Genomic DNA, 22,760 nt, shown 5'->3' with positions numbered 1-22,760 from the left:
GATGGTAAGTTCTCAGTGAATAGTACATACAATATGCTCACTAAGTGCAGTAGGGAGGTTCAAGTTAATGGTCCAACTATAGAGACTAAGGTTTGGAAGAGACTATGGAGTTGTGCTACTTCTCATATGATTAAACTTTTTTTTCCTGAAAATGCATAAGAGATGTCAATGTCACTAGAGCCAAACTAGTTTTGTATAACAGTGACCAAGAAACTCAGTGCAGTATATGTGGTAACAACATGGAAACAACGGAGCATCTTATTTTTGACCGCAGACATGCAAGATATGTGTGGAGGGGAGTGAATATCAACATTGACTTAGTTAAAACTAATTGTGGCAGTGTTCAGGAATGCTTACTCAGCTGGTTCTCGATGGACACATGCAACACTGATGAGAAATGACTATATATAATAATGATAGCATTTGGGTAATATGGAAAGAAAAATGTAATTATGTCTTTCAGGGAGTATCTCTAAACCCTTCAACTCGATTCATAAGATACTTTACCATTTATCATCCTATATGCATAACTCTATGCACACCTGCATTAACTCTATTGTTATAAGACTTTCTAGATGGATACCACCTTTAGAAGGCATTTTAAAACTTAATGTTGATGCTTCATTTGATCTAGACACTAATCAACTTAGTATTGGTATTGTGTTACGTGATTACACAGGTATATGTTAAGGAATCAGAGGAACGTATCCAAGTGGAATACTGAGTCCAGAAATGAGAGAATGCATGGTTGTACGAGAAGCTTTGGCGTGGGCAAAGTCCAATCAACTAATGAATATTCAAGTAGAAGCTGATGCAAAATTGGTCATACAATCAATAATATGAAATTCTCTTCTTATTCAATCGGAGAATATAAATCTTTTAAAAGAAATTAAACATTTAGCTTTTAGTTTTAACATTTGCAACTTTAATTTTATTAGTCAAAATGATAATCAGGTGGATGTTCTCATATCAAAGTTGGTTGGACAGTCTACTACTCATATTGAAGCATATAATAATCATCCTGCTAAAGTCTGTAAATTTTTGAATGTAGACCAAAACTTTTCTTGCTCTCGAAGTTAATAAAATTTTCTTTTATAAAAAGAAATGGAAAATGGGAAGATTAGAAGCGAAAGAGAAGAAATCGACTTCTTTTGGATACTTATAAGGATGAAGACTAAATCATTTAGTGTTTGACTAAATTTGACTGATCCAACGCTAGAAAAACATAAACACCTTAGTGCAGCAAATCCTGAATGACTTATCCTTTACCCCTCCTACCTTCATAACACAACATTGTTCATGGGCACAAAACTATCAGAAAGAATACTAAAATCTATGTAAAACAAAACACTTTACAGTTTATCTTATATAATTTTGGTAGAGTCCCTTGTAACCTGGTACCCCTTACAGCGGCCAGTGAGGCACTCACAACGACGTGGCATGGCCGAGGATGTCTCCACGGTGCTTAGCCTCAGGGTAGTTTGAGGTCCTTATCATGTACATCCGCATCTACTTGTATCAGAACATAGAATAAACAGCAACCGTAGATTTTATTTAGAGGTCTAGTCTATCCACCAAGTGTTAAAAAGAACGGTCTGTATAAAATAAGTGTTAGACTGCTGGGCACAGAAGCCATAACAAATCAAAACGAGGTTAAACAAGTCATAAAAACTAAGTATTTCAAAACCCTAGCTCCCGACTTTCACAGATAAATAGAAACACAGCCGTTTACGCTTTCGCTTTCAGAAGCACAAGGTAAGATTGAAGGAGGAGGAGACCGGAACTCTTCTTCGCCAAAACCCTAGTTCGAGCTCACCAGCAACAATCTTTCGCAATGGTGAGTAATCATTAATCCTTTATCATTCTCAAATGTATCGTTACTGATCAAATCGAAATGGTTTTCTCCGTTCCTTTTTAGGGTTTTTATATTTGAATCCTCATATCTGATTGCTTCGAATATATAGGGTTTCATACATTTTAGCCGATTTCTAGATCCTTGTTTGTCACTAGATGTTTTATTTATCAATACAGTGGGTGCATATTATAGGTTAGTGTTCATCATTTGGTTAGGTAGAGAGAAATGATACTGGTGATATGGGTATTAATGTGTGTTTCTTTGACCGAAGTAAATAGTTTGGCATGCGATTCAATGATAGATTCTTGTGAACGTTAAACAGCAATCAACTATATTAAGATTATTTTGGAATAAGAATTCTCTACTTTCACCAGTGAGGGGAAAACTATCTTGATATCTTTGTTACTAAATGCTGCGTGAGCGTGTATGAGGTGCTACTATTCTGCTTGAATGTGCTCACTGGTTTTCAGATTTATTCTGCTTTTATTACTACATGGATTGTATCTTTTGTGTGATTAGGTAGTATCAAATCTGGTATATGCTAATGTCAGTTCATTTGCTTGTGAATGCAGACTAAGCGTACCAAGAAGGCTGGAATTGTCGGTAAATATGGTAAGTGCTGACCTGCACCTTGCATTGGATTGTAGTAATGGTTATGTAGGATCATATTTGGTACCTGTTTGGATGTTTGCTGATTGAAAATGTTGTCTGCAGGTACCAGATACGGAGCTTCATTAAGGAAGCAGATTAAGAAGATGGAAGTGAGTCAGCATGCAAAGTACTTCTGTGAGTTCTGCGGAAAGGTAATGTTCATTCATGTGGTAAAATAAGTAACTGGTGAATTAGTTAACCTGAAAGACTGGTACTGGTTATGTCCATTGTTGGGATTATTATCTCCTACATGATGGACTAGTTCACTCTATTCGTCAGTCTTTTCCATCAGATTCTTATGTTTTGTTTAATGTTGCAGTACGCTGTGAAGAGACAAGCTGTTGGAATCTGGGGATGCAAGGATTGTGGCAAAGTTAAAGCTGGTGGTGCTTACACTTTGAAGTAATTTTCTCGCTTTCAATCTTTTTGGTCTGTTTCCGTGTTAGTTTTTGTTTAATCAATGTACTAACTGTTTCTTGTTCTTGTTTTTGCTAATCCAGCACCGCCAGTGCCGTGACAGTTAGAAGCACCATTAGAAGGTTGAGGGAGCAAACTGAATCATAGATTGATCTCGTTATCTATATTTTGTATTTTGGTATTTGGTGAGAGGTACCATCAGAGCTAATTTAGTGTTATCACCTTTTCTGGTCTTCAAGAACTATTTAGTCATTTTGTTATTCAGATATTTTTGAATATTGAAGATAATATCTAGCATCTTACATTTTGAGCAGACTATCTCTTTGTTTCAAATTATGGAATTCTGATGAATCTTATATTATTCGCTTTCTTGATGTTAAATTTTGTTTGTATGTCAAAAATATTTTCCTACTTGGTAGGGTTTCGAGGATGATTTCCTTCTCTGAGATTTTCCTCAATCTCGATTTGAGGTGTGACTGCACATACTAAAATTGTAATGAGCTAGTGCATGAGGTTACAGAGAAAGATCTAGAAGTGCACTAGCTAAGCTGATAAAGGCCAGGTGTAGTAAAATTTTCTGCTGTGGAAAATTTTTGGAAGGTGTGCTGATCAAAGGATGTTAATCTTGTTATGGTTCCTGTCGTTGTCTTGTTAATCAATAGTACCTGATTTGTACCTGATTTAACTGCTTACATACTTAAGAGGCGTGTGAAGAACATGATGCTGTGCTTATATACTTGAAATTAACCGTTGCCTAGAGAATGTGCCTCCAGCTTGTTTTCCTGTTCTAATTCTCGTTGTTCTTTAGGAAGGGTCTGGTGCTACTTCTTTTTCAATCACCTCATTTGATATTATTTAAGCAAACATCCCGAGGGAACCAAAAATTATGTTTTATGCTAGGAAGCTAGCTTAGTATTTGATATTTCAAAAATTATGTTTTATGCTAGGAAGCTTAGCTTAGTATTTGATATTTGTTAGTGCGGCATATCAGAGATCCTTGATATATCTTATGTAATCATAGAAGAGCAAAATATTATCATGAATAGTCACAACAGAACAGAAGCTAGGTTTCACCTCTAGCACCAGCACCTGCATTTACTTACAGCCGAAGGATCATCAAGAAAATGGAAAACAAGAAAAAAAACAAAATTAGGACACCTTTCTTCCTCTCTCTAACTACATCAACCAAGGAGGTGGTGCTGCACTGTTCACTTTCTCTACTCATCATCCTGTACATACTACAGTGAAAGCAAAAACAAGAGGAAACCAAGCCTGCTCCTCAATCAGCTGCTCATCATCTACAACCAAAATGTGGTTCCAAGATGGCATCCTCCTAGTTGCATCTTCGTGATTCAAAAAAAAAAAGGAACGAAATAACAATACGAAAAAGCAGTACGCTCTACCGATATCGCAAGACAACAGCACTGGAAATTTTCGGTTTCACTTTGCTTTGCCATCTTCCTCACAGCTTTGCTTGTTCTTAGTTGCAAAACAAGCTACCCAAGCATCACTATGGATAAGTTGCCTACATATTATACTACATAGAATTCGTTTACTACACCATTGAAAGGATGCCTTCAGTTTGAGTTTCGCCATCGTGCATTTGCTTTTGAACTGCCTTCACTGCTGCAACTCTTGCTGCATTTGCGGCTTTATTCGCAGCACCTACTGCTCGGTTCACCCTCTCATCCACTCTTGCCACATCATATGCTTTCTCCGCAGCTCTTCTTGCTTCCTGATAATAGAAAGTCAGGCCCTTGTCAGAACAATACCCTACTTTGTTCTTGTCTAAAGATAGAATAACCCTTTTACCCGCACTTTAAGAAAACCACTACCAATCAAGCAAAGCATACTGCTTATACCATAAAATACCACCTCGGCAATAAACTGAGGCACTGTTAACGACAAATAAAGTTTCAGTTGACATCTTCAAAATCGATGCCCTTCATTCAAATGTACATCTAGAGCGCCCATTTTCTAAGCTGACACATGTCAACTTGAATAGAACAAAGTTTACGTTCTTGGTCGTTAAGTGATTTTGTAACTTGTACAGAGAAAACATTACCACATTCAGGTGCCCTGTAGTCTAGGTTTACCCTATTAGGATCTTACCATTTGACTAACAGATTAATTTTGTGGACTATTTAAAATTTTGGATATTCAGCCACATAAGCTGACAGATAAGCAGTTACTTTCGAATTTACAAATATTTGTCGAGAACAGGAAAGGGTTACTATTACCTGAACTGCATTCAACACTTTAGAATGGTTAACAGCAATTGGAGATCCGGGATGGATGTTTTGAGTGCTAGGGATATCAAGGACACCATTTTGCCAGTGACCAGATTGTGTCTCTCCATTCCTAAATGTGTACATTCCAAGCCCTTGCCTCCTTCCCTCGTGCCAGGCTCCTTCATATCGATGCCCATTGGCAAAACGGTAAACCCCGAATCCATGCATTTTGTCTGCAAAGTACTCTCCAGCATATGTGTCTCCATTTCTACATACCAAAAACACCAGATTGGCGCACAAACAGAATTAAATGGTTTATTCATGCATTAAACAACGCACTAAAGACAATAAGACATAGATTCTAAGAGCATGTAAACAGTTTGAGGAAAAGAAAAATAATCGCTGCAAGAATATCTTAGCATTCTTAACTTAATCTAATACATGCAACTGAGTATAATTCTGCAATTGTAAGTAAATTGCTGTTTAATGCCAATATGAAAAAGGATACCCCACTCTGAAACAAAGTGGAGCCCAACTGGTAGATCCATATATGCATGTTTTAAAAATATATTCATCAACCCGCCCACCAGCAAAATGGCTCCATTGGTAGATCCATAATAGAAGGCCGCTAGTCATTTTAACCCCCATAAACTTGTGCTCAGATAAACTGAGAAATTTGCAAATGAAATATCATCTGACAAGACTCCAGATTTTACATGATATAGATACCAAGATACAACCAGTGACGGGCAGGTAGTAGCAGACCAGAGGTATGCATCAAACTAAGCTATATCAAATAAACTAAAAATTCAGACAGTTGGAAAGTCTGACATGCAAGAAAAACTTTTTAAATGTGTATAACAGGAAAGAAAGATAACACTCAAAAGCATACTGGAATTCATCCAAGTACAATTAAGTAACCTGAGTTATAAGTACAACTGGTATGGTAGTGTCTCCATAGTACAACATGAGACAAACTAAAACACGAGTTCTGAAGGCCAACACTGACAAAAGGAAAATCTAAGAACTTATCCCTCAACCGTCCTATATCAGGTGAACCTAAAATGAAATTCTGCTACTCTGGTCCTACTAAATCATAACACCAACAATCAGTATCCAAACTTGTCAACACCTTAGTTCCTAATACATAAACTTGGTCTTAGGTAATTTGTAACACCAACCATCCTAATCGAAGTGATGTAATATCCAGTTCATTTATAAATATCAAAAGCACAACAGTGACAAGTCAAATTGCATACTGTACACTCTCCAGAGGCAATAAATATCAGATACCACAAAGCAATCTATACTCAAACACCTCACAAGACCATGTTTGACACCCCAATCTATACTCAAACACTCTCTAGCTTGAGAAGATAGAGAAAATAACCTGAAATGGTAGTGGCCAAGACCATGTTTGACACCCCACTTAAACTCCCCAACATATCTACTCCCATCCTCACAAGTATGAGCACCACATCCATGGCTTTGCCCACTAGACCATTCACCAGCATAAACATCCCCAGTATAGAACTTATAAACCCCAAATCCATGTCTCAACCCTTGCCTATACTGCCCACGATATCGACTCCCTCTCGCCCATGTTTCAACACCATAGCCATCATATTTCTCATCAACCCAATCCCCTTCATATCTCCCACTCATATAATAGTAATAGACACCACTCCCTGAACATTTCCCTTTATGAAATTCACCTTCATATACATCCCCATTGCTGTAAGCCTGAACCCCAGATCCAGAATTGACAACCCTTGTTTCCAATTTGGGCTTAGAGCCAATTGACCAAAACACAGGTGGAGGTGATCTAGCAGATGACGAATTGGAATTCGATGAGATTTTTAATGGAAATGAACGAGAAAGAAGTAGACGAATGGATGGCAGACGAGGTAGAGCAAGATTTAATGATAAAAGCAGCGCAAAGGAGAATGCAAGAGCTGACAAAAAGTCTAATAAGAAAGATGAGTGAGGGTTTGATAGAAAGAAGTAAAAAGAAGGTAAGGATAGAAGAAGTATAAGACGAAGATGAAGACGTAGACGACGTATATGTCGAATTTGACGTAGTATTCGAAAGACTGCAGCTTTCGTTGCTGATGAGATTATTAGATATGGAGATGGACAAGAAGGTGAATTTGTTGATGAAATTGTTGGGTATTGAGAAAAGGGTTGATTATGATGTTGGTGTTGTTGTTGATGGTGGTGGTGGTGTAGTGATGATAAAGTAGGTGAGTGAGTAAGAGTGCCAGAAGAGTGTTGATGGTGGTGATTCATTATGGGTCTTTTGTGAGGTGTAGAGAGGAGGATTTTTGGGTTTGATATTGAATTCTCATCTTGTGTTGTTGTTGTTGTTGTCGTCGTCAATGGTGATGATGGTGGTGGAGGTGGTGGTGATGGTAATGGTGGGGTGGATTGATGATATTCAAGATGTGTTTGTATGAATAATTGATTGTTATTAGGAGGATAAAGATGATGAAGAAAGGGCGGAGTAGGATTAAAATCGGAAGAGAAACCGCTGCTTTCTTTCCCGATCTGAACTTCGGATTTCTTCTGATGCATTTACATTTAATATATCTTTCTTAGTTTTTTCCCCTTACAAATTGTATTTCTTCTGAATTTTTATTTCTTTTTCTATCTTTTTTTTTTCTGATTTTTTTTCTTGCTCTAACTAGTGTGTAATTCGAGAGATTCTGGTTTTGGTATTCGTTTTTTTTGGTGGTGGATTTGTGCAGAAGGGGTATAAATCAGACAGGAGAAAAGATAGAAGAGGGAAATTCAGGCGAAAGAACTCAATTAGGGGATGATAAATGATTGTATGAAATGCCCTTTGTTTGGTTTTTGAATTACAGAAATACCAGCCACATTGATTTTTATTTTACTTGTTCACGGCTTCACGCTAATATTTTTGAACTGGTCTTAAATGGTCTGTATTTTTGAACCAACTTAACCACTTAGCATTCGGGAAGCCTGGGGACTCATCCTAGGGAACATCAAGCTTCTGCTCGTGATTTTTGCCTGAATATGTAGATCTTGCACGTGAATTGTAAGCTAATCTGTAATGCTGCGAACATGTTGTTAAATTGAGGTGCTTTCATCAGATTCGAATGAGAAGAGAAACTATCATGGCATCGTTCTAGGAGAAATTCAAAATGTTGCGATTTTCATTCGTGTCGAAGTAAATCTCGTATGACCCACAAAATTCGTGTGCCACCTACCAATATCCAGAGCCCTTTTCCCAGTAGCAAGTACCAGGTAGGGCAGAGTTAATATCTCGTAAAGATCTTATCTCTAGAATATGGTTAAGTTTCTATGCCGGCTCACCAGCTTGGGCAACCTGTACTGAGACAGTAGTAAATCCTAAGCACATTCTGTGTCGCGGGTGGAACAGAGAGTGGTCACATCATTTTAGTAGGGTTTACGCATTCGCGATCGTTAAAATAGCATACCCACTTTATCCCTACCTGGGGCATGCAGGGCTACAGGGTGGAGTCCCCACTTTCACGATCTTGCTGCCTGCATAGTCACAGGAGGAAGTCCCTCCCTTCACAATATGCTAGGATGATTTCACATGTTCATCGTTTCAAGGGACAATAGTCGATAACATTTCGACAGATAGCACAGGGACCAAACGAGCCTTTCCCTCAGGCGACTCAGGGAAGAAGCTGAAGAGGTAGTTGGCCTTGTTGTCGACGCGTGGAACGGGGGCCAATCAGCACCAAAAGACCAGGCACCACTCATGCGCCAACACGTATTGTCCATCAAGGAACGACCGTCTCTAGTAGGACAAGCCATCCAATCTTTTAAGACCAGGCGAGCACGAGCACCAGGGACAAGTTGTTTCAAGCGGGCACGCTGTGCCACATACATCATATGAAAATCCTTTGACTATGTATATTTGTTTTAGCCGAATATCAAACAACAACAACTGATTTTGCTAGTTTCAAACACATAACAAAGTCGATCTTCCATCTCTTTCTTTTTTTTTCCTAATAAACAAGGAACCATTTCATTAATGGAAATTCGAGGTTACAATGAGTTTGGGTCGAAAATAAGAGAAGTAAAAGTACAATACCCGAGAAATTCGACAAGAGAAAAAGAAGGATCAGCGGAGTAAGACAAATACAAATATAAATGAGATCCATTAAATCGGAAGAAGAATGGATTTTCTCGAAATTAAATTCTAATCATTTTAGTTTGTTTTTCTTCTTTAAAATGATATGCTCTAAAAATAGGAATGAATTGATCAAATCTCTTATAACTAGTAATGAAGCTTCAGTTGTCAAAAATATTATCGATGAAAATTCCGTCGCCGGATAAGTTGATGATGAAGATTATGTCGCCGGAGACAACAAAGATGAAGATATCGTCCTTGGAGAGCATATTAATCTCAAAACCCGTCTCAATAACCAAGAACTGCCATTAAAGCGAAGATAAGCCTCAAAATAGTAGATAAAAACACCATAATTGTGTAGATAAGTAAAAAAAAAAACTAACCTAGAAAGCAAGAAATAGTGAAGTAATATGCTCAGATCCGGTCTATTGTTGGTGATGTTTTTGTTGAAAAAAAAAAGAGTGAGAGAGATAAGCAAACAACATTTATTTCAAGGATCGAGCATGAATCAATTTAATAGAACCCTGGATTGGGGCTGTCAATTTCAATTGGTTGTTTAAGGTAATTTTCTAACTAGCCTCCTAAAACTTTGGGACGCCTGAATTATATATCCTTCTCCTGATACAAATCTTAATCCTAATAATATAAAACATGACATCTAAAGCTAAACAATAAATTAGTGCCGACTTAAGTCTCTCTTTTTTTCTCTATAAATCTGCTCCCTTACTTAGTTTGCCTGGCTTAGAAGCTGATTTAATAAGTTAAAAACACAAAACAAAATACGAACTAATAATTCTACAACAACAATTTACTGAGATGATAAATGACATGCCGACCGTAATTGCTAGCACTGTAAAAATCATGAATCCCATATCGACTGTAGTTAACTTTGTTGTTTTTTATTTTCAAAATGAGGAACATTATTAACAGTCAGCATGGCTATGATGAAAACCACGACGACTGTTGACATTAAATATGTACTCCATTATCAATAGTTGTTAACGCGTTAATAAACTTAACAGTGCCAACTGCAACTAGCCCTTTATATGGCGTAGATCAAAAATTGCTTATTTTTCTAAGATCTAGTGAGCAACCGATATTGTATAATTTTTTAGCCATACCGATTGTAATGCTAAAGACGACATCCTGAATTTCTACATTAAAATTTATAACATCAGGCATGACTCTGTAACCCTGTCCTAGTCCATCTTTAGTAATAATTATAGTTAGTATATGAAGTAAAGTTAATTAGTTTAATCGTATAATTAATAATGGGTGGCTTGGATAGAAACACTTGGGATCTATCTTAGTCGTTAGATATTAGAGGAACCAATAACTAGCTTTATAATATTAAGCCTCTAATCGAAAGAGGTATTGAATATTAATCAAATCAATCGAGTTATCGATTTTGGGTAATCCCTTGAATTATAAAAACTTTATTCTCCATAATGAAATAGGCTACTCTTCAAGTGATCAAATCTTGTACCGATACAATACAATTAGTATCAGAGCCAATTCGATTATGCTAGTTTAACCTTAGAAGTTGCAATATGGAAGAGTTGTATCAACAAGGATTCACAAAAGTCGAATTGTTTTTCATGAGGATGAGTGCTTTAGTAAGATTTGAAACTAGAATAAAAGAGAAGATGTATCAGAGATAACGACCATCTTGGTGATGAAATGTACGTTATGTGAAGCTCTCTTAAAACTCTCCAATTTCATCAGAAGAAGGAGATGATTCTCTCGATTTGGAATTGGAGTTGATTCCTTCGTTTTTCTTTCATGAAAATGAGGATTCGGTAGATGTTGACCCTCAAGAAGGAAAACCCTTCTGAAATAACGAGGGTATCAGGTACACCAAAATCTTTTTGTATCAACCTATATAAGACACACCTTGTGTAATTTAATTCAGACAAGTACCGTCAAGGAGATTACTTTTCAATAAGGTAACACTGGTAAATAAAATAGGTATCATGACCGAACCTAACTATTAGGATCAAACCAAGTGTTGGATTAATTAAGTACTTAGTGCGTTTACTTTATTATAACTAAAACAATAATTATAATGCGAAAAGTAAAGTAAAAGCACATAGCAAAATTTTCTTAATGAGGAAACTGAAAATGCAGAAAAACTCCGGGACCTAGTCCAATTTTGAATACTCTCATAATTAAGTCGTTATACAAAGATTACTACCAACATCGTATAGTTGAGAACAAGTAAACTGACTCCAAGTTACTCAGTTCCTTCAGTATCCTCGCGCCTACTACCAATATGGACTATGCATGCGAGACCTAAGATACAGTCCACTATATTGAGTCGCTTCACCCGCTATGAAGAATTCTAGCACCCAATTCATTTGGATCGTATTCTGAACAGGAAAGAACTAATCTATTTCAGTAACCGCTTTATCAATCTCCCAGACCAACAAGTTAATCAGAGATAAATTGGGTTACAAAGTTTTGTCCCTTTAACCAATATAAAACCCTTTATATTGGCTAGATCAACTAAGAACAAATACTATCAAAGATAATCAATCTTAGTTCACAATCTATAAAATCCGGTTCCTAAAGAGAAACACCAACTGATAGATTGTCGATCTATACAACAAGCTATAAGATGTCTATCAAAGCTTGTTGCATCCCAGTCAATCAAGGGTGCACGAAATATAATCACAAAGATCAGAATACCAGAAAGAAAATCTTCTAGTCTTCAATGTACGTGCACAAACAACATGATTCCCTTGTAATCGATCACAAAAATTAGTCTGTTAACAATGGATGTCACGATTACTCCTGAAATTGTTGATCTTTAATCAAGTTCAAGTGAATATATACCAGAGAAAAAAGGATGACAAAACAAACACACCAGGTGCAATCAAGGTTGATCTATATTATTGTTAGTCAATAAAATCAATAATTGAAACTACGATTCAAGTTTTCCATCAATGGTACTACTAGCTGCTTCTTGATCCCAAAGAAGTCCTAGACTACTTTCCTCTTCGAGAGAGTATTATGAGAATACTACTAGTGGGCGTTCCTCATACCAACCACATAAGAAAGTACGTGTGTTGCGGGATAAGTTTTTAATAAGAACAAACTTCACTACTTATACTAACCAGGGTAGTTTAGACACCAAGGAATTTCCAAATATGAAAATATGCAATAAATACCAATTTTTGGATTTTGTCGAATTCCAACTGTTGTCCAACTAATATATCAAACTCTCATGGATGGCAGCTCATTGATAACTCGATATTAGCTAGCATACAAGTATACTTTACTAATATATTATCCAGATATATACTTTAATTACTAAGAAATTAAAAGACATAAAAATTCTTAATATTAAGAGAAATATTTAGGTTTGGGATCTCATATAGAGTAGCAAGGAATACTTGAACATTACGTAATAATAGTTTATTACATGATAAAAATGTTATGCGGAAATTAATGAACTTTCCATGTTAACCAAAACATATTTCGATATATATGCAAACCCTAAAGTAATAGACAAATCGGAAACACGTTTTAGTTGGTTAACTAACTTAATAGGGGTCAGTCCTATTATAGATCCCCAAGTAAGAGATCAGTACTGTTATAAATCCCCAGGTAGCGATCGGTCTTGTTATAGATCCCTGGATAGGTCTTAGTATAGATCCTTGTTTAAGGGATCGATCCTAGAATAAAGATTTTTTTAGCTTATTACTCGGTTGAATGCGCCAATCGTTGGTATGTCAAAGTTGGTTGTCATATTTTAGTTCCAAAACTCAAGGTCGCTTGATTAGATTACTAGATTCAACTTCGTTATGTTAGACTATAAAGTATATAAATGTTAAGACGTACAAGTATCACTCCGAAGACCAGGAGAATTTGAAGATGTATCGACATAAACGAATACATCATCCTTCTGCTCGAGGTTAATACAAGACTTAACTTGTTTATTTATATCCATGTTACTTTCAAGTCATTTATATTGAAAACATAACATGCGATGTTATATATATATATATAACTCTAGTATATGATCAAAGTGTCAAGGAAGAATATACAAGTTGTATTTGAAACTCTTGTGTATTGAATTACGAAGTGTAACACTTATCTTTTGAACTTCATAATTGCGACATAGACACTATCTTTCTAATTTTTTACTAAATTTTGTAATGAACTTAGGATTGATTCCATACCTAGAAAACTATGTTTATCTACATAAGTTTAAGGAAGTAGCTTTGGGAAAGTTGTTTCGTAGTTGAAAGGAATCAATGGGATTGGTGGTGCGATTCCTATTGGGGACCTATATCAATACTAACTCCTAGTTGGGGATCTATATTAGGACCGATCCCTACTGAGATCTCTTGGAGGACCGGTCCCAATAACAAATATCTTATTTTCGGTTTTACATATACTTTAGAGTTTTGTGAATATCGGAATATGATATTATATTAATGAAAGTTCAAGATGTTGACATTGTAAGTAATTTGAACATGAGCTAAATTCTTACATTTTATTATTCAAAGATATTCCTTGATAATCAAGGTGATATCCCAAACCGAGATGTTTGAGAATCTTCTTTTGATATTTTCGAATAAATATTTTTTTATTTTTCCAACAATTAAAACATATATCTGGAAGACATATTAGTAAAATATACTTGTATGCTAGCTAATATTGAGTTGTCATCCATGAGGGATTTCTGTATATCAGTTGGAATTATACAAAATCGAAAATTGGTGTTTATTGCATATATTTAGAATATTTTCGGTTATGTAAATTCCTTGGTGTCCAATCTACCTTGATCTGTAAATAGTGAAGTTTTTTTTCTTACAAACTTATGTTGACACATGCACTTCATTTTGTAGTCACTGTGGTAGCTGACTAATAGTATTACTTGTAATACTATCTTGGAGAGGAGAGTAAAATTAGGCGAATTCTCTTATGTCCGCTAGTTTAAAGACTGATGTGTGATCAAGAAGCGTTTGGATAGTACCGTTGGTGGGAAACTAGAATTCACATTGTTTTTAATTTCGATTATTGATTTGATTGGCTAACAGTTGCCAAACCTTGATTGCACCTAATTTTATTATTCTTGAAATCCTTCTCTTCTGACATAACGTTGCTCAAACTAGATCAGGGATTGACAGTAATTCAGATCTGTCTTTATATCTGACAATAGACTTGTGATCATCCATTGTTAAAGATTTTGTTTTATGTGTGATCGATCATAAGTGAAATCAAGTTTATTTGTGAAGGTACATTGAAGACAAGAAGATTTCTTATTGATTTTTGATCTTTGTGGTTTACTTCGTGCACATACTTGATCGACTGAGATACGACTTATCTTTGTTTATCTTTTGATAAACATCTTATTGCCAGTGGTATCGATCGTCAAGCTATCATTTCGTGGTCTTCTTCAGGATCTGAATCTGATAGTTTATAAACCTAGGTCTAGTTATCTTGATAATCTAGATCTTGGTTGATCTAATCCAAACAAAGGAGTTTTATTAGACTAAACGGAAGAGCCTTTGTTTGACTCAACTAAATCTCTAATTTACTTCTTGAGGTTGAAAGAACAATTATCGAAAACAGATTAGTCATTTACTATTTCGGAATACTATCCAAAGAAATTGAGTGCAAAAAGTCTTTACGACTAGGGAAGCAACTTAAGATAATGTACTCTATCTTAGGAATCACGTGTGATGGCAAGATCGGTTGAAGGAATAGAAATAATGAGGAAACTAGGGATGGTTTATTTGGTCTCACCTATACGAAGTTGGTAGTAGTGTTTATATAGCGGCTTAATTACGAGAGCATTCACAACTGGACTATGTTCCGTGGTCTTTCTGCATTTACGGTTTTCTCGTTAACAAAATGTTGTATTCTTCTTTTAGTTTACTTTCGCATTATAACTATTATTGTTTTAGTTATAATAAAGTAATTGTATTTATACATATATCCAAACACTTCGTTTGATCCATATAGTTAGGTTCGGTTTTGGACTTACAGTATATACCAAGTTTATACCTTGTAGTTGCTATCTTCTTGATAGTCTTTGTCTATATTAGATCACGCAAGGTGTCTGTCGTATATGGGTACTTTGCAGAAATATAGTGATGTCGATAAGATTCACGTTTCGTGGACGCAAAAGCATCCTTAATCATTCCCATCCTCATATTTGCATTAATATTTGTTTTCGTAGCTTTGCATTAATATTTGTTTTCGTAGCTTTGCATTATTTTCATTCAGAAATTCGAATCGACAACTTTAGCTCAACTCTACCTTAGAATCTAACCCGCTTATCCGTATACTACTAGTTAGTTTCAAGAGAAATAAGGAATTTATGTTTTGCGAGTTACACACCACCTCATGAAAGAGGAAAACTAAGGGGAAGAGAACGAAGTGGTAGCCGGCACGACCAAGCAGGTCAGGAGGAAAGAAGAAGAGGATGAGAAGTAGATAGAGCCCTGGGGTATTTTGGATTATTTTTGGTCATGCCAAACACAGCCTAAGAAAATTCCTAATTTTGGGACAGAATTTTCACTTGAGCGACGGACTGGGGGTAAAAAATCCAGTTAGAGTATGGGACAGAATTGGAGAGAATTCAATCGAGCGGCGGACTGGGGTAAAAATCCAGTTACAGTTGGAATACTCCTAATCCTAGCAACATTTGCAAGTCAAAGCACCAACTAGGATCCTAATACTTTCCGCATTATGATTAGTCAAATTTCAGAGCAGGGCTGAATGACCCTGAGGAATAATGGAATTTCAATCGATTAAAGAAAACAAATAGAAGAGCAAATGAGGCAAACATAAGATTTCTCACCGTGATACAGGACTACCATAAAAATTGAAGGAAAAAAAAGAAAAGAAAAAAAAAAGGAATAATAAGCTTCCAAGTGAATCAAGTTTCTATCCAAAATAACATTTCCTTCATAGATTTTAAAAGAGTTGAACCAGTAACTTTTGAAGGACCTCTAACTCTACTAGGGTTTTTGAGACCCACTTGTCATCCTTGCCAAGAGCAAATTTACCCTTTGAAAGAGGGAATTAGGCCAAAAATCAGTAACCACATCATCGTCATCCTCAAGGTCTGTGAATCTTGAAACCGAATATTCTTTGTATATAGCTCTGCGAGGCTTTTTGTGGCTTCAAATGTCCATAAGTCATCAGGAACAGATGGGGAAATGTTGTTCCAAAGTAAGCTCCATCAATGTCTAATTGCAATTCAGTTAAAGAAATTTTGCATGATAGTATTAGACATACATAAACCAACCTGAATGAATATGTTATTTTCCGGCTGTATGACTGATGAAAACATGAAATATCTATGGACGGATCTAAGTGATAAACTTACTACTCCCTCCGTCCTACTTTACTTGCCTATATTGGATTTTGCAAAAACTTGAAAGAAATTCAAATTACTCTCACATACACAAATTACTTGTTTCGTATACAAATTTTGACATCCTAGTTTTTGTTTCATTTTTGATAATTAAAAAATTTTAGTGGGAAATATAGAAATTTTTTGGTACAAATTTGCTAAAAAAAACTCAATTTTGGCAAGTAAACTAGGACGGAGGGAGTAATAAATATGCAAGGGCCGAGCATAATACGTGCTGTGGAAAGGAAAGCGAAAAGTAAAAGTAATAATAGAGTCGATAGAAAAAGGATACTGCCTTGATATTTGGACCGTGGGTAGTAAATATCTTCACATTTGGGACAGTAGATCTTCACAGTGCTCGACCGGGGAATGTCAGATTGGCCAACTGGAAGACAGGGTTGTCCACAGCAGTAAACTCTGGGGCATCTTCCGAAATCATAGTTCTTGTACTTCTCAAGCTGTAAAATTTGATTCTTCAATCTAAGCCAAAGCCCGAAACCATAAAAACAAGTAATTTGAAGCAAGCTAGCAAAAACTCACCATTGCAGCCATGCCTTTGCTGGTTAATATGTAACGGACGTGAATCAATCCGTACAACATCTCTGCTGCTGATTCAACCAATTCATTCTGCTCCTCGGTGAACATATCACCTACAAAAAAACCATAACATGAATCAAGAATAAGCGATGGAAAAGTTCTATCAGTACTTTGGTTTCAGTCAACTCCTGTCCACATTTTCTACAAGATGGTTTGCCAAATATGGGAGGACAGTGAAATGTCTCCTCACTTGGGTCGTCTAGGTCTCTTAATAGCTGAACATAAGTTAGATTGGAGTGCTGAACTGAAAATGTTTAATAATAACCAGTGAAGAAACACCGAGACATGTTATAAAATGCTTAAAAGTAATCAGTGAAGGACCACCGAGAGATGTCCTCCAAAATTTGATAATTATTTTCTGTTTAAATTATACAGCTTACACCTGGTAGGACAAATGTTACGAGGCGATAGCATTGAATGATATTGTAGATCATACATGCATGCATAACAGGATAAGGATCATTCCGTTCAAGAGAAACTTATCATGGCTAATAAAGTAGTGGTCTACGGTTGGATGATCTCTCACAAGTCAAAGCATTGTTAACTAAGACCTGCCCAAGAAAACTAGTGGTTGATTGTGAGGGTGGCTAAGTAAGACATGGTTGCTGGTTGATTATGCGTGTGGCTAAGTAAGACAAGGTTGCTCATCAACTGGACAAAATGAAGAACAACTCGGTCAGAGTCAACCTAATACTACATTAGGATGCTTCAATAGCTAATGATCGAATAACCACACAGAAACTCCGACATATGACACTCTTCTGATGGGTAAACTCACACTCTGTGGCAAAGTTTTATAGAGTTCATTCCCCTAACTGAACTGGCAACAAATTAATATCAAGGAGGATCCTTAGTAATAGCTCATTCAACCTTATATAGCACAAACCACTATCATCAACATTGTAGTCCACGAAATTCCTCTCATCTGTATCATATTAAGCTCAGTTACTAATTAACTATTTGCTCAATTATATTATAAGATATCCACCTAAAAATGAAAAGAAGAAAAAAAATTGCTTAAAAATTACAGATTCATCGTGGTCGTGGAGTCCACAATTTACTAAATAAGGTCTATCCTATAAGTTGCAGGTGTATCATGAAATTCATACTATAACACCTTAAGTTAGACATTGCAGGTCAACCAAAATAATGGGTACAAAACCAAGTGCTCACAACACCAACTGAATGTCCAATTCAGAATTGTTCATGAAAAAACCTGTGTTACGACTACACGCCTAATTATTTTTTGGAGCCGCGTCAACACGTTTGGACATGGACACGGCTCACTCACCAAAAAATATAAAAGAAAATCTAAAATACCTCAGTTACTCTAAACTTTTACAATAATAGTGGTTAGACTTAGTTGTTAGGATATTCTTTTAGAAGTCTTACTTAAAAAGTTATTCTTTAAGCTCTATCATCTCCATTTAGTACGATTGTAAGATAATATACACCTTACAAAGAGAGATTTTCCCTTTTTTGGCCTTGGATATTTTCTCTCGCTATCTATGTTAAACTACTTATCTACTTTGTGCAAACCGTGTCCCCGTTTTCTTGTTTATTAAGTTGATGTGTCAAAGTAACGAACTGGACACAAGACACCGACTCCGTGTCCTTGTCGTTGTAACACAGGAAAAACCAGTTCCCTATAGGATCCCTAAAGCTACTAAATTACCTGTTACAAGTAAACTTATCAATTTAACAAAAATACTATTCATAAAATCCCATTAGAATCTGCTTCACTTAAAGATCCATACTTCACACAAGGCCTATTTTGAAAATTTTCCTACACTCTAAGATAAGTCAGAACTGAGTAAACGATGACAATACTGAATATAGACAGTATTCGAGGTCACATTGTCGACAAGTGTTCAAAGTTCAGCGCAGGACTTAGTTCGATAAAACTGTGTGATCCACACGCTATGCTACTGTTGGGTTTCGCTACAACCCAGATCTACAATTCAAAAAGCCTAAGAGTTTGCACACAACAGTGGAAGTAAAGACATAAAATGGTAAATTTTGTCAGTCTAACAAACTCTCTTATTTGGACTGCAACACGAACTATCGGATAATATCCTAATCATGTGAGCGTGTAAGGACAGAAGGACCCACCTTGCGTTAGGTAGCTATTCAGGGAGTCCATAAATGCAACTTAATCATGGATGAACAAAATTTAAACAAGCGAAAATCATATATGTAACTCATGCCACTTTGGCTAGAATTACCCATTCATAACAAAACCGAGCTATATGAACCAACCTACGAAAGATAAGACAAATGATTACCATGAGAAGATTCGACATCCAAAAAGCCAAAGAGTTTGCACACAACAGTGGAAGTAAAGACATAAAATGGTAATTTTTGTCAGTCTAACAAACTCTCCTATCTGGACTACATAAAACGCAGCGTGAAGTACCACAAAACGAACTATTGGATAATATCCTAATCATGTGAGCGTGTGTAAGGACAGAAGGACCCACCTTGCGTTAGGTAGCTATTCAGGGGGTCCATAAATGCAACTTAATCATGGATGAACAAAATTTAAACAAGCGAAAATCACATATGTAACTCATGCCACTTTGGCTAGAAGTACCCATTGGATAACAAAACCGAGCTATATGAACCAACCTACGAAAGATAAGACAAATGATTACCATGAGAAGATTCGACATCCAAAATCAAATCAAGCGCACAATCGTAATATGGAACTTGACTGCTTAAGCCACAAAGATTGAAATCATCTTGAATGTACTCGTCGTCAACCTCACAGAAGAACTCATTTCCTCGAAGATTACAAAACCATGAGATCCAAGAAGTGTCATCCCCATCTGAACCACTTACATCTGACTCTTCGCTGTCTGTATCAGACTCCTCGGCTGTATGAAAATAAGAACATCCATCAGCACAACAGCAAATCACAACTTTAAAGGGTAAGCTAACCATAAATTACCTTCATAGATGGTTGTTAAGTGAAAAAGAAAACAACACAAAAAGAGATTGGAGTGTTCCCGTTGTCAAAGAACCTAAGGCATATGAACTAATATGAAAAGATCATTCTACTCCAGATAAAAACACCGTAAACCAAAGAAATCTAGATTGGTTTATCAATTTTATATATAACTGAGAAAACTGAAAGTCCCACTAAAAGTGACATATCATTGTTTGTGTGTTCAGGATATACGTGTACTGTTCCCGTAATAACCACCAGCCACTAAAGCTTAACTAGCCAAAACACGCATTTAGGAACCTGTAAGTTAAAATCTACATATTATTTTGAACAGTATAAAGAATTCTCTTACTAGGGGGACTGAGATTGCAATAAATAGGATGCTGTTTTCCATTTTGCTGCATTCAATAGCGGATTTCTTAACTCACTTTGGTGTGGTATCCATATCCATTATTTCAAGTATGGGAATCCACTAACCATAAATAACAGAAGGTTGCAAAAACATGTATCGAAACTTTATCTATAAGCCGGAAACTCGCCAAATCATGATAATCATAGAACATTCTAAAATAACTTTGTATTAATGCCAGTCTCACTGAAGCATCCAATAAAGCTATACATAGTAATTCACAAATAACTACCACTACCAAATCCACATAGTAAATAATCTTTCAAAATGGAAAAAAATTAAGTCATAGAAAATCAAAAAGGAAAAAAAATAAATAAGAAAACAAGCAACACAATAAATACGTAAAAATAAAAATGATGAATAAAAGAAATCATAAAAAGCTTACCATCAGAAACCTTGTTTTTGGGGAGAGAAGCAGAACGAGAATCTCTATGATCAGGAGGTTGTTGCTGTTTGAGAGAAGAAGTAGAAGGAATAGATAACCTATTATTATCTTTGTCTTTTCCTCCTCCACCACCTTTAGAAGTAGATGGTGAAGATTTCTCCAAGTGTTTATCTAGGGCATCATTTATTCTCTTACGATCAAGCGAAGCGATTTCTGATTTCGATCCAACACTTCCTCGATCTCTATACATATCCTCCTCTTCTTCTTTACCAACTTTCCACAACAATTTGCTCTTCTTCACTATCTTAAATTTCAAAAAATTATCAAAAAAGTTAGGGTTTTGAAAATGGAGAAAGTTAGGGTTTCAGAAGGGGGAAGAAAAACCCTCTCTCTGTCCAGAACTCAGAAGGACTGATTCTGTTCTGTATCGGTTGCTTCGAACTTAGCAGACACAGGAAAGAGAGAGAAGAAGAGAATTTGTTTGTTTCTTTCTTTCTATCGGCTTTGAGGGATTTTTAGATTTTTTTTTCGTTTTTTGCCTTCATGGCCTGGGGGAGAGAGAACTACTGGTTAGTGACCATTCGAATCGAATGAACCCAGGATATAACAAAACCAGAATTAGTGTGAACCTGGCATTAATTATTGTTATTTCCCTGGAAGCGTGGGGCTGGGCCAGAAGCCCTGCCCAACTTTAATCCCTACCTCGAGTTTCGTATTCGGGTCGTTAGTTTTATCACCGAATAACTTTACCACCGTAGACACCGGCAGAAAAATATAAAGATTTTTATTATATTGAAGATACAAATGTTTACAAAAAAACCAAATAATCCCCTTTTTTTTCCCCAAGAAAATGTTATATTAAAAAAGAAAAATAAATAATAAAGTAAAAAGAATAATCACTCACTCATGAGAGCTTCCCAATTACTCCAGATGAGATTAGGGGAACAAATATAAAGGAATTGGTGTCACGGGACCATAAAACTACAAATTGTTTAACAAGATCTATATTTTTATGCAACACATTTCTTACGACCACCAAAAACTCTCCCATTTCGCTCCTTCCATGAGATCCAACAAATGGTGTAGTGAATAATCTTCTGCACCTCCTTTCCCCTTCCTTGTAAAACATTAGTGGTCCAAGCTTCAAAAAATTGAAACAAATTTTTCGCCATCGGCCAAGATATCTTAAACGCCTTGATAACGTAATCCCAAATCTCAAAAGAATACGAACAATGAAGAAACATATGATCAGAAGTTTCTTTTTCATTGTTACACAAGACACACAAGTAACTTTGAATGGTCAAACCATGGTGAACTAACATGTCTCTAGTAGGGATTGAATCATGAAAACTTGCCCAAAGAATAAAGCTTACCTTGTTTGGAATATTGTTCTTCCATAAATGAGCATCAAAGTTGCAAGGAGGATAGGTTCCCATCAAAACCTCGTAACACTTCTTAGCACTAAAATTCTCCATAAGCTCTACTTCATCCTCCGCTTCCTCTAACACCGGTACTGGGAAACAGTCACGTCTGAGCAAGTCCCATTCTAGGTTCTCGTTTGCGTTCAAAGGCCTCCTGAATTCACAATTCCAACTATTGTTCACAATCATATCAGCTATTTTGACGCATCCTTCTCCTTGACCGCCTTGAAAATGACCGAAAATAAATCTTGGAGTCTCTCTCTATCAAGCCATTTGTCCTTCCAAAACCTTATCCCTTTACCATTTCTAACTGTAAAACTTTGCAATTTCTTGAACAATCAGATCC

The 22,760-nt window shown here is 36.1% G+C and overlaps 3 protein-coding genes across 4 annotated transcripts; 1 reads left to right on the top strand and 2 right to left on the bottom strand.

Moving 5' to 3' along the window:
- The first annotated feature begins 1,698 nt into the window (after positions 1-1,698).
- LOC113304351 (60S ribosomal protein L37a-like) lies at positions 1,699-3,304 on the top strand. 2 transcript variants are annotated; one of them, XM_026553438.1, is made up of 5 exons: positions 1,699-1,837; positions 2,428-2,467; positions 2,570-2,658; positions 2,826-2,908; positions 3,007-3,304. In XM_026553438.1, the coding sequence occupies exons 1-5, from the start codon at positions 1,835-1,837 to the stop codon at positions 3,068-3,070; spliced, it is 279 nt and encodes a 92-aa protein (XP_026409223.1). In that variant the 5' UTR covers positions 1,699-1,834; the 3' UTR covers positions 3,071-3,304. The 2 variants fall into 2 exon arrangements, with proteins under 2 accessions (XP_026409223.1, XP_026409222.1); XM_026553437.1 differs by lacking the exon at positions 1,699-1,837 and having other exon boundaries at positions 2,422-2,467.
- Positions 3,305-3,917: 613 nt separating this feature from the next.
- Positions 3,918-7,953, bottom strand: LOC113302607. The gene is made up of 3 exons (XM_026551552.1): positions 6,545-7,953; positions 5,164-5,422; positions 3,918-4,658 (listed from the first exon to the last, which is right to left on the bottom strand). Exons 1-3 carry the CDS (start codon positions 7,726-7,728, stop codon positions 4,479-4,481), a joined length of 1,623 nt encoding a protein of 540 aa, XP_026407337.1. The 5' UTR covers positions 7,729-7,953; the 3' UTR covers positions 3,918-4,478.
- Positions 7,954-16,043: 8,090 nt separating this feature from the next.
- LOC113302605 (casein kinase II subunit beta-1-like) lies at positions 16,044-21,544 on the bottom strand. Its single transcript, XM_026551550.1, has 5 exons — positions 20,994-21,544; positions 19,907-20,128; positions 17,196-17,305; positions 16,948-17,113; positions 16,044-16,488 (listed from the first exon to the last, which is right to left on the bottom strand). Exons 1-5 carry the CDS (start codon positions 21,241-21,243, stop codon positions 16,358-16,360), a joined length of 879 nt encoding a protein of 292 aa, XP_026407335.1. The 5' UTR covers positions 21,244-21,544; the 3' UTR covers positions 16,044-16,357.
- Between the last annotated feature and the right edge of the window lie 1,216 nt (positions 21,545-22,760).

This window comes from Papaver somniferum, chromosome 8, assembly GCF_003573695.1.
Source record: "Papaver somniferum cultivar HN1 chromosome 8, ASM357369v1, whole genome shotgun sequence".
Classification (NCBI taxonomy): domain Eukaryota; kingdom Viridiplantae; phylum Streptophyta; class Magnoliopsida; order Ranunculales; family Papaveraceae; genus Papaver; species Papaver somniferum.
This window is presented reverse-complemented; position numbering and strand designations above follow the sequence as displayed.

Coding starts and splice junctions, on each gene's coding strand:
- LOC113304351 (XM_026553437.1), top strand. CDS start 2,422: ATGCAGACTAAGCGTACCAAGAAGGCTGGAATTGTCGGTAAATATG. Junction 2,468..2,569: donor TGGAATTGTCGGTAAATATG/GTAAGTGCTGAC, acceptor TGTTGTCTGCAG/GTACCAGATACGGAGCTTCA. Junction 2,909..3,006: donor GGTGGTGCTTACACTTTGAA/GTAATTTTCTCG, acceptor TTGCTAATCCAG/CACCGCCAGTGCCGTGACAG.
- LOC113302607 (XM_026551552.1), bottom strand. CDS start 7,728: ATGCATCAGAAGAAATCCGAAGTTCAGATCGGGAAAGAAAGCAGCGGT. Junction 5,423..6,544: donor CTTGGCCACTACCATTTCAG/GTTATTTTCTCT, acceptor TTTGGTATGTAG/AAATGGAGACACATATGCTG. Junction 4,659..5,163: donor AAGTGTTGAATGCAGTTCAG/GTAATAGTAACC, acceptor TTCTATTATCAG/GAAGCAAGAAGAGCTGCGGA.
- LOC113302605 (XM_026551550.1), bottom strand. CDS start 21,243: ATGTATAGAGATCGAGGAAGTGTTGGATCGAAATCAGAAATCGCTTCG. Junction 17,114..17,195: donor GCAAAGGCATGGCTGCAATG/GTGAGTTTTTGC, acceptor CAAATTTTACAG/CTTGAGAAGTACAAGAACTA. Junction 16,489..16,947: donor ACGGTCCAAATATCAAGGCA/GTATCCTTTTTC, acceptor AATTGCAATTAG/ACATTGATGGAGCTTACTTT.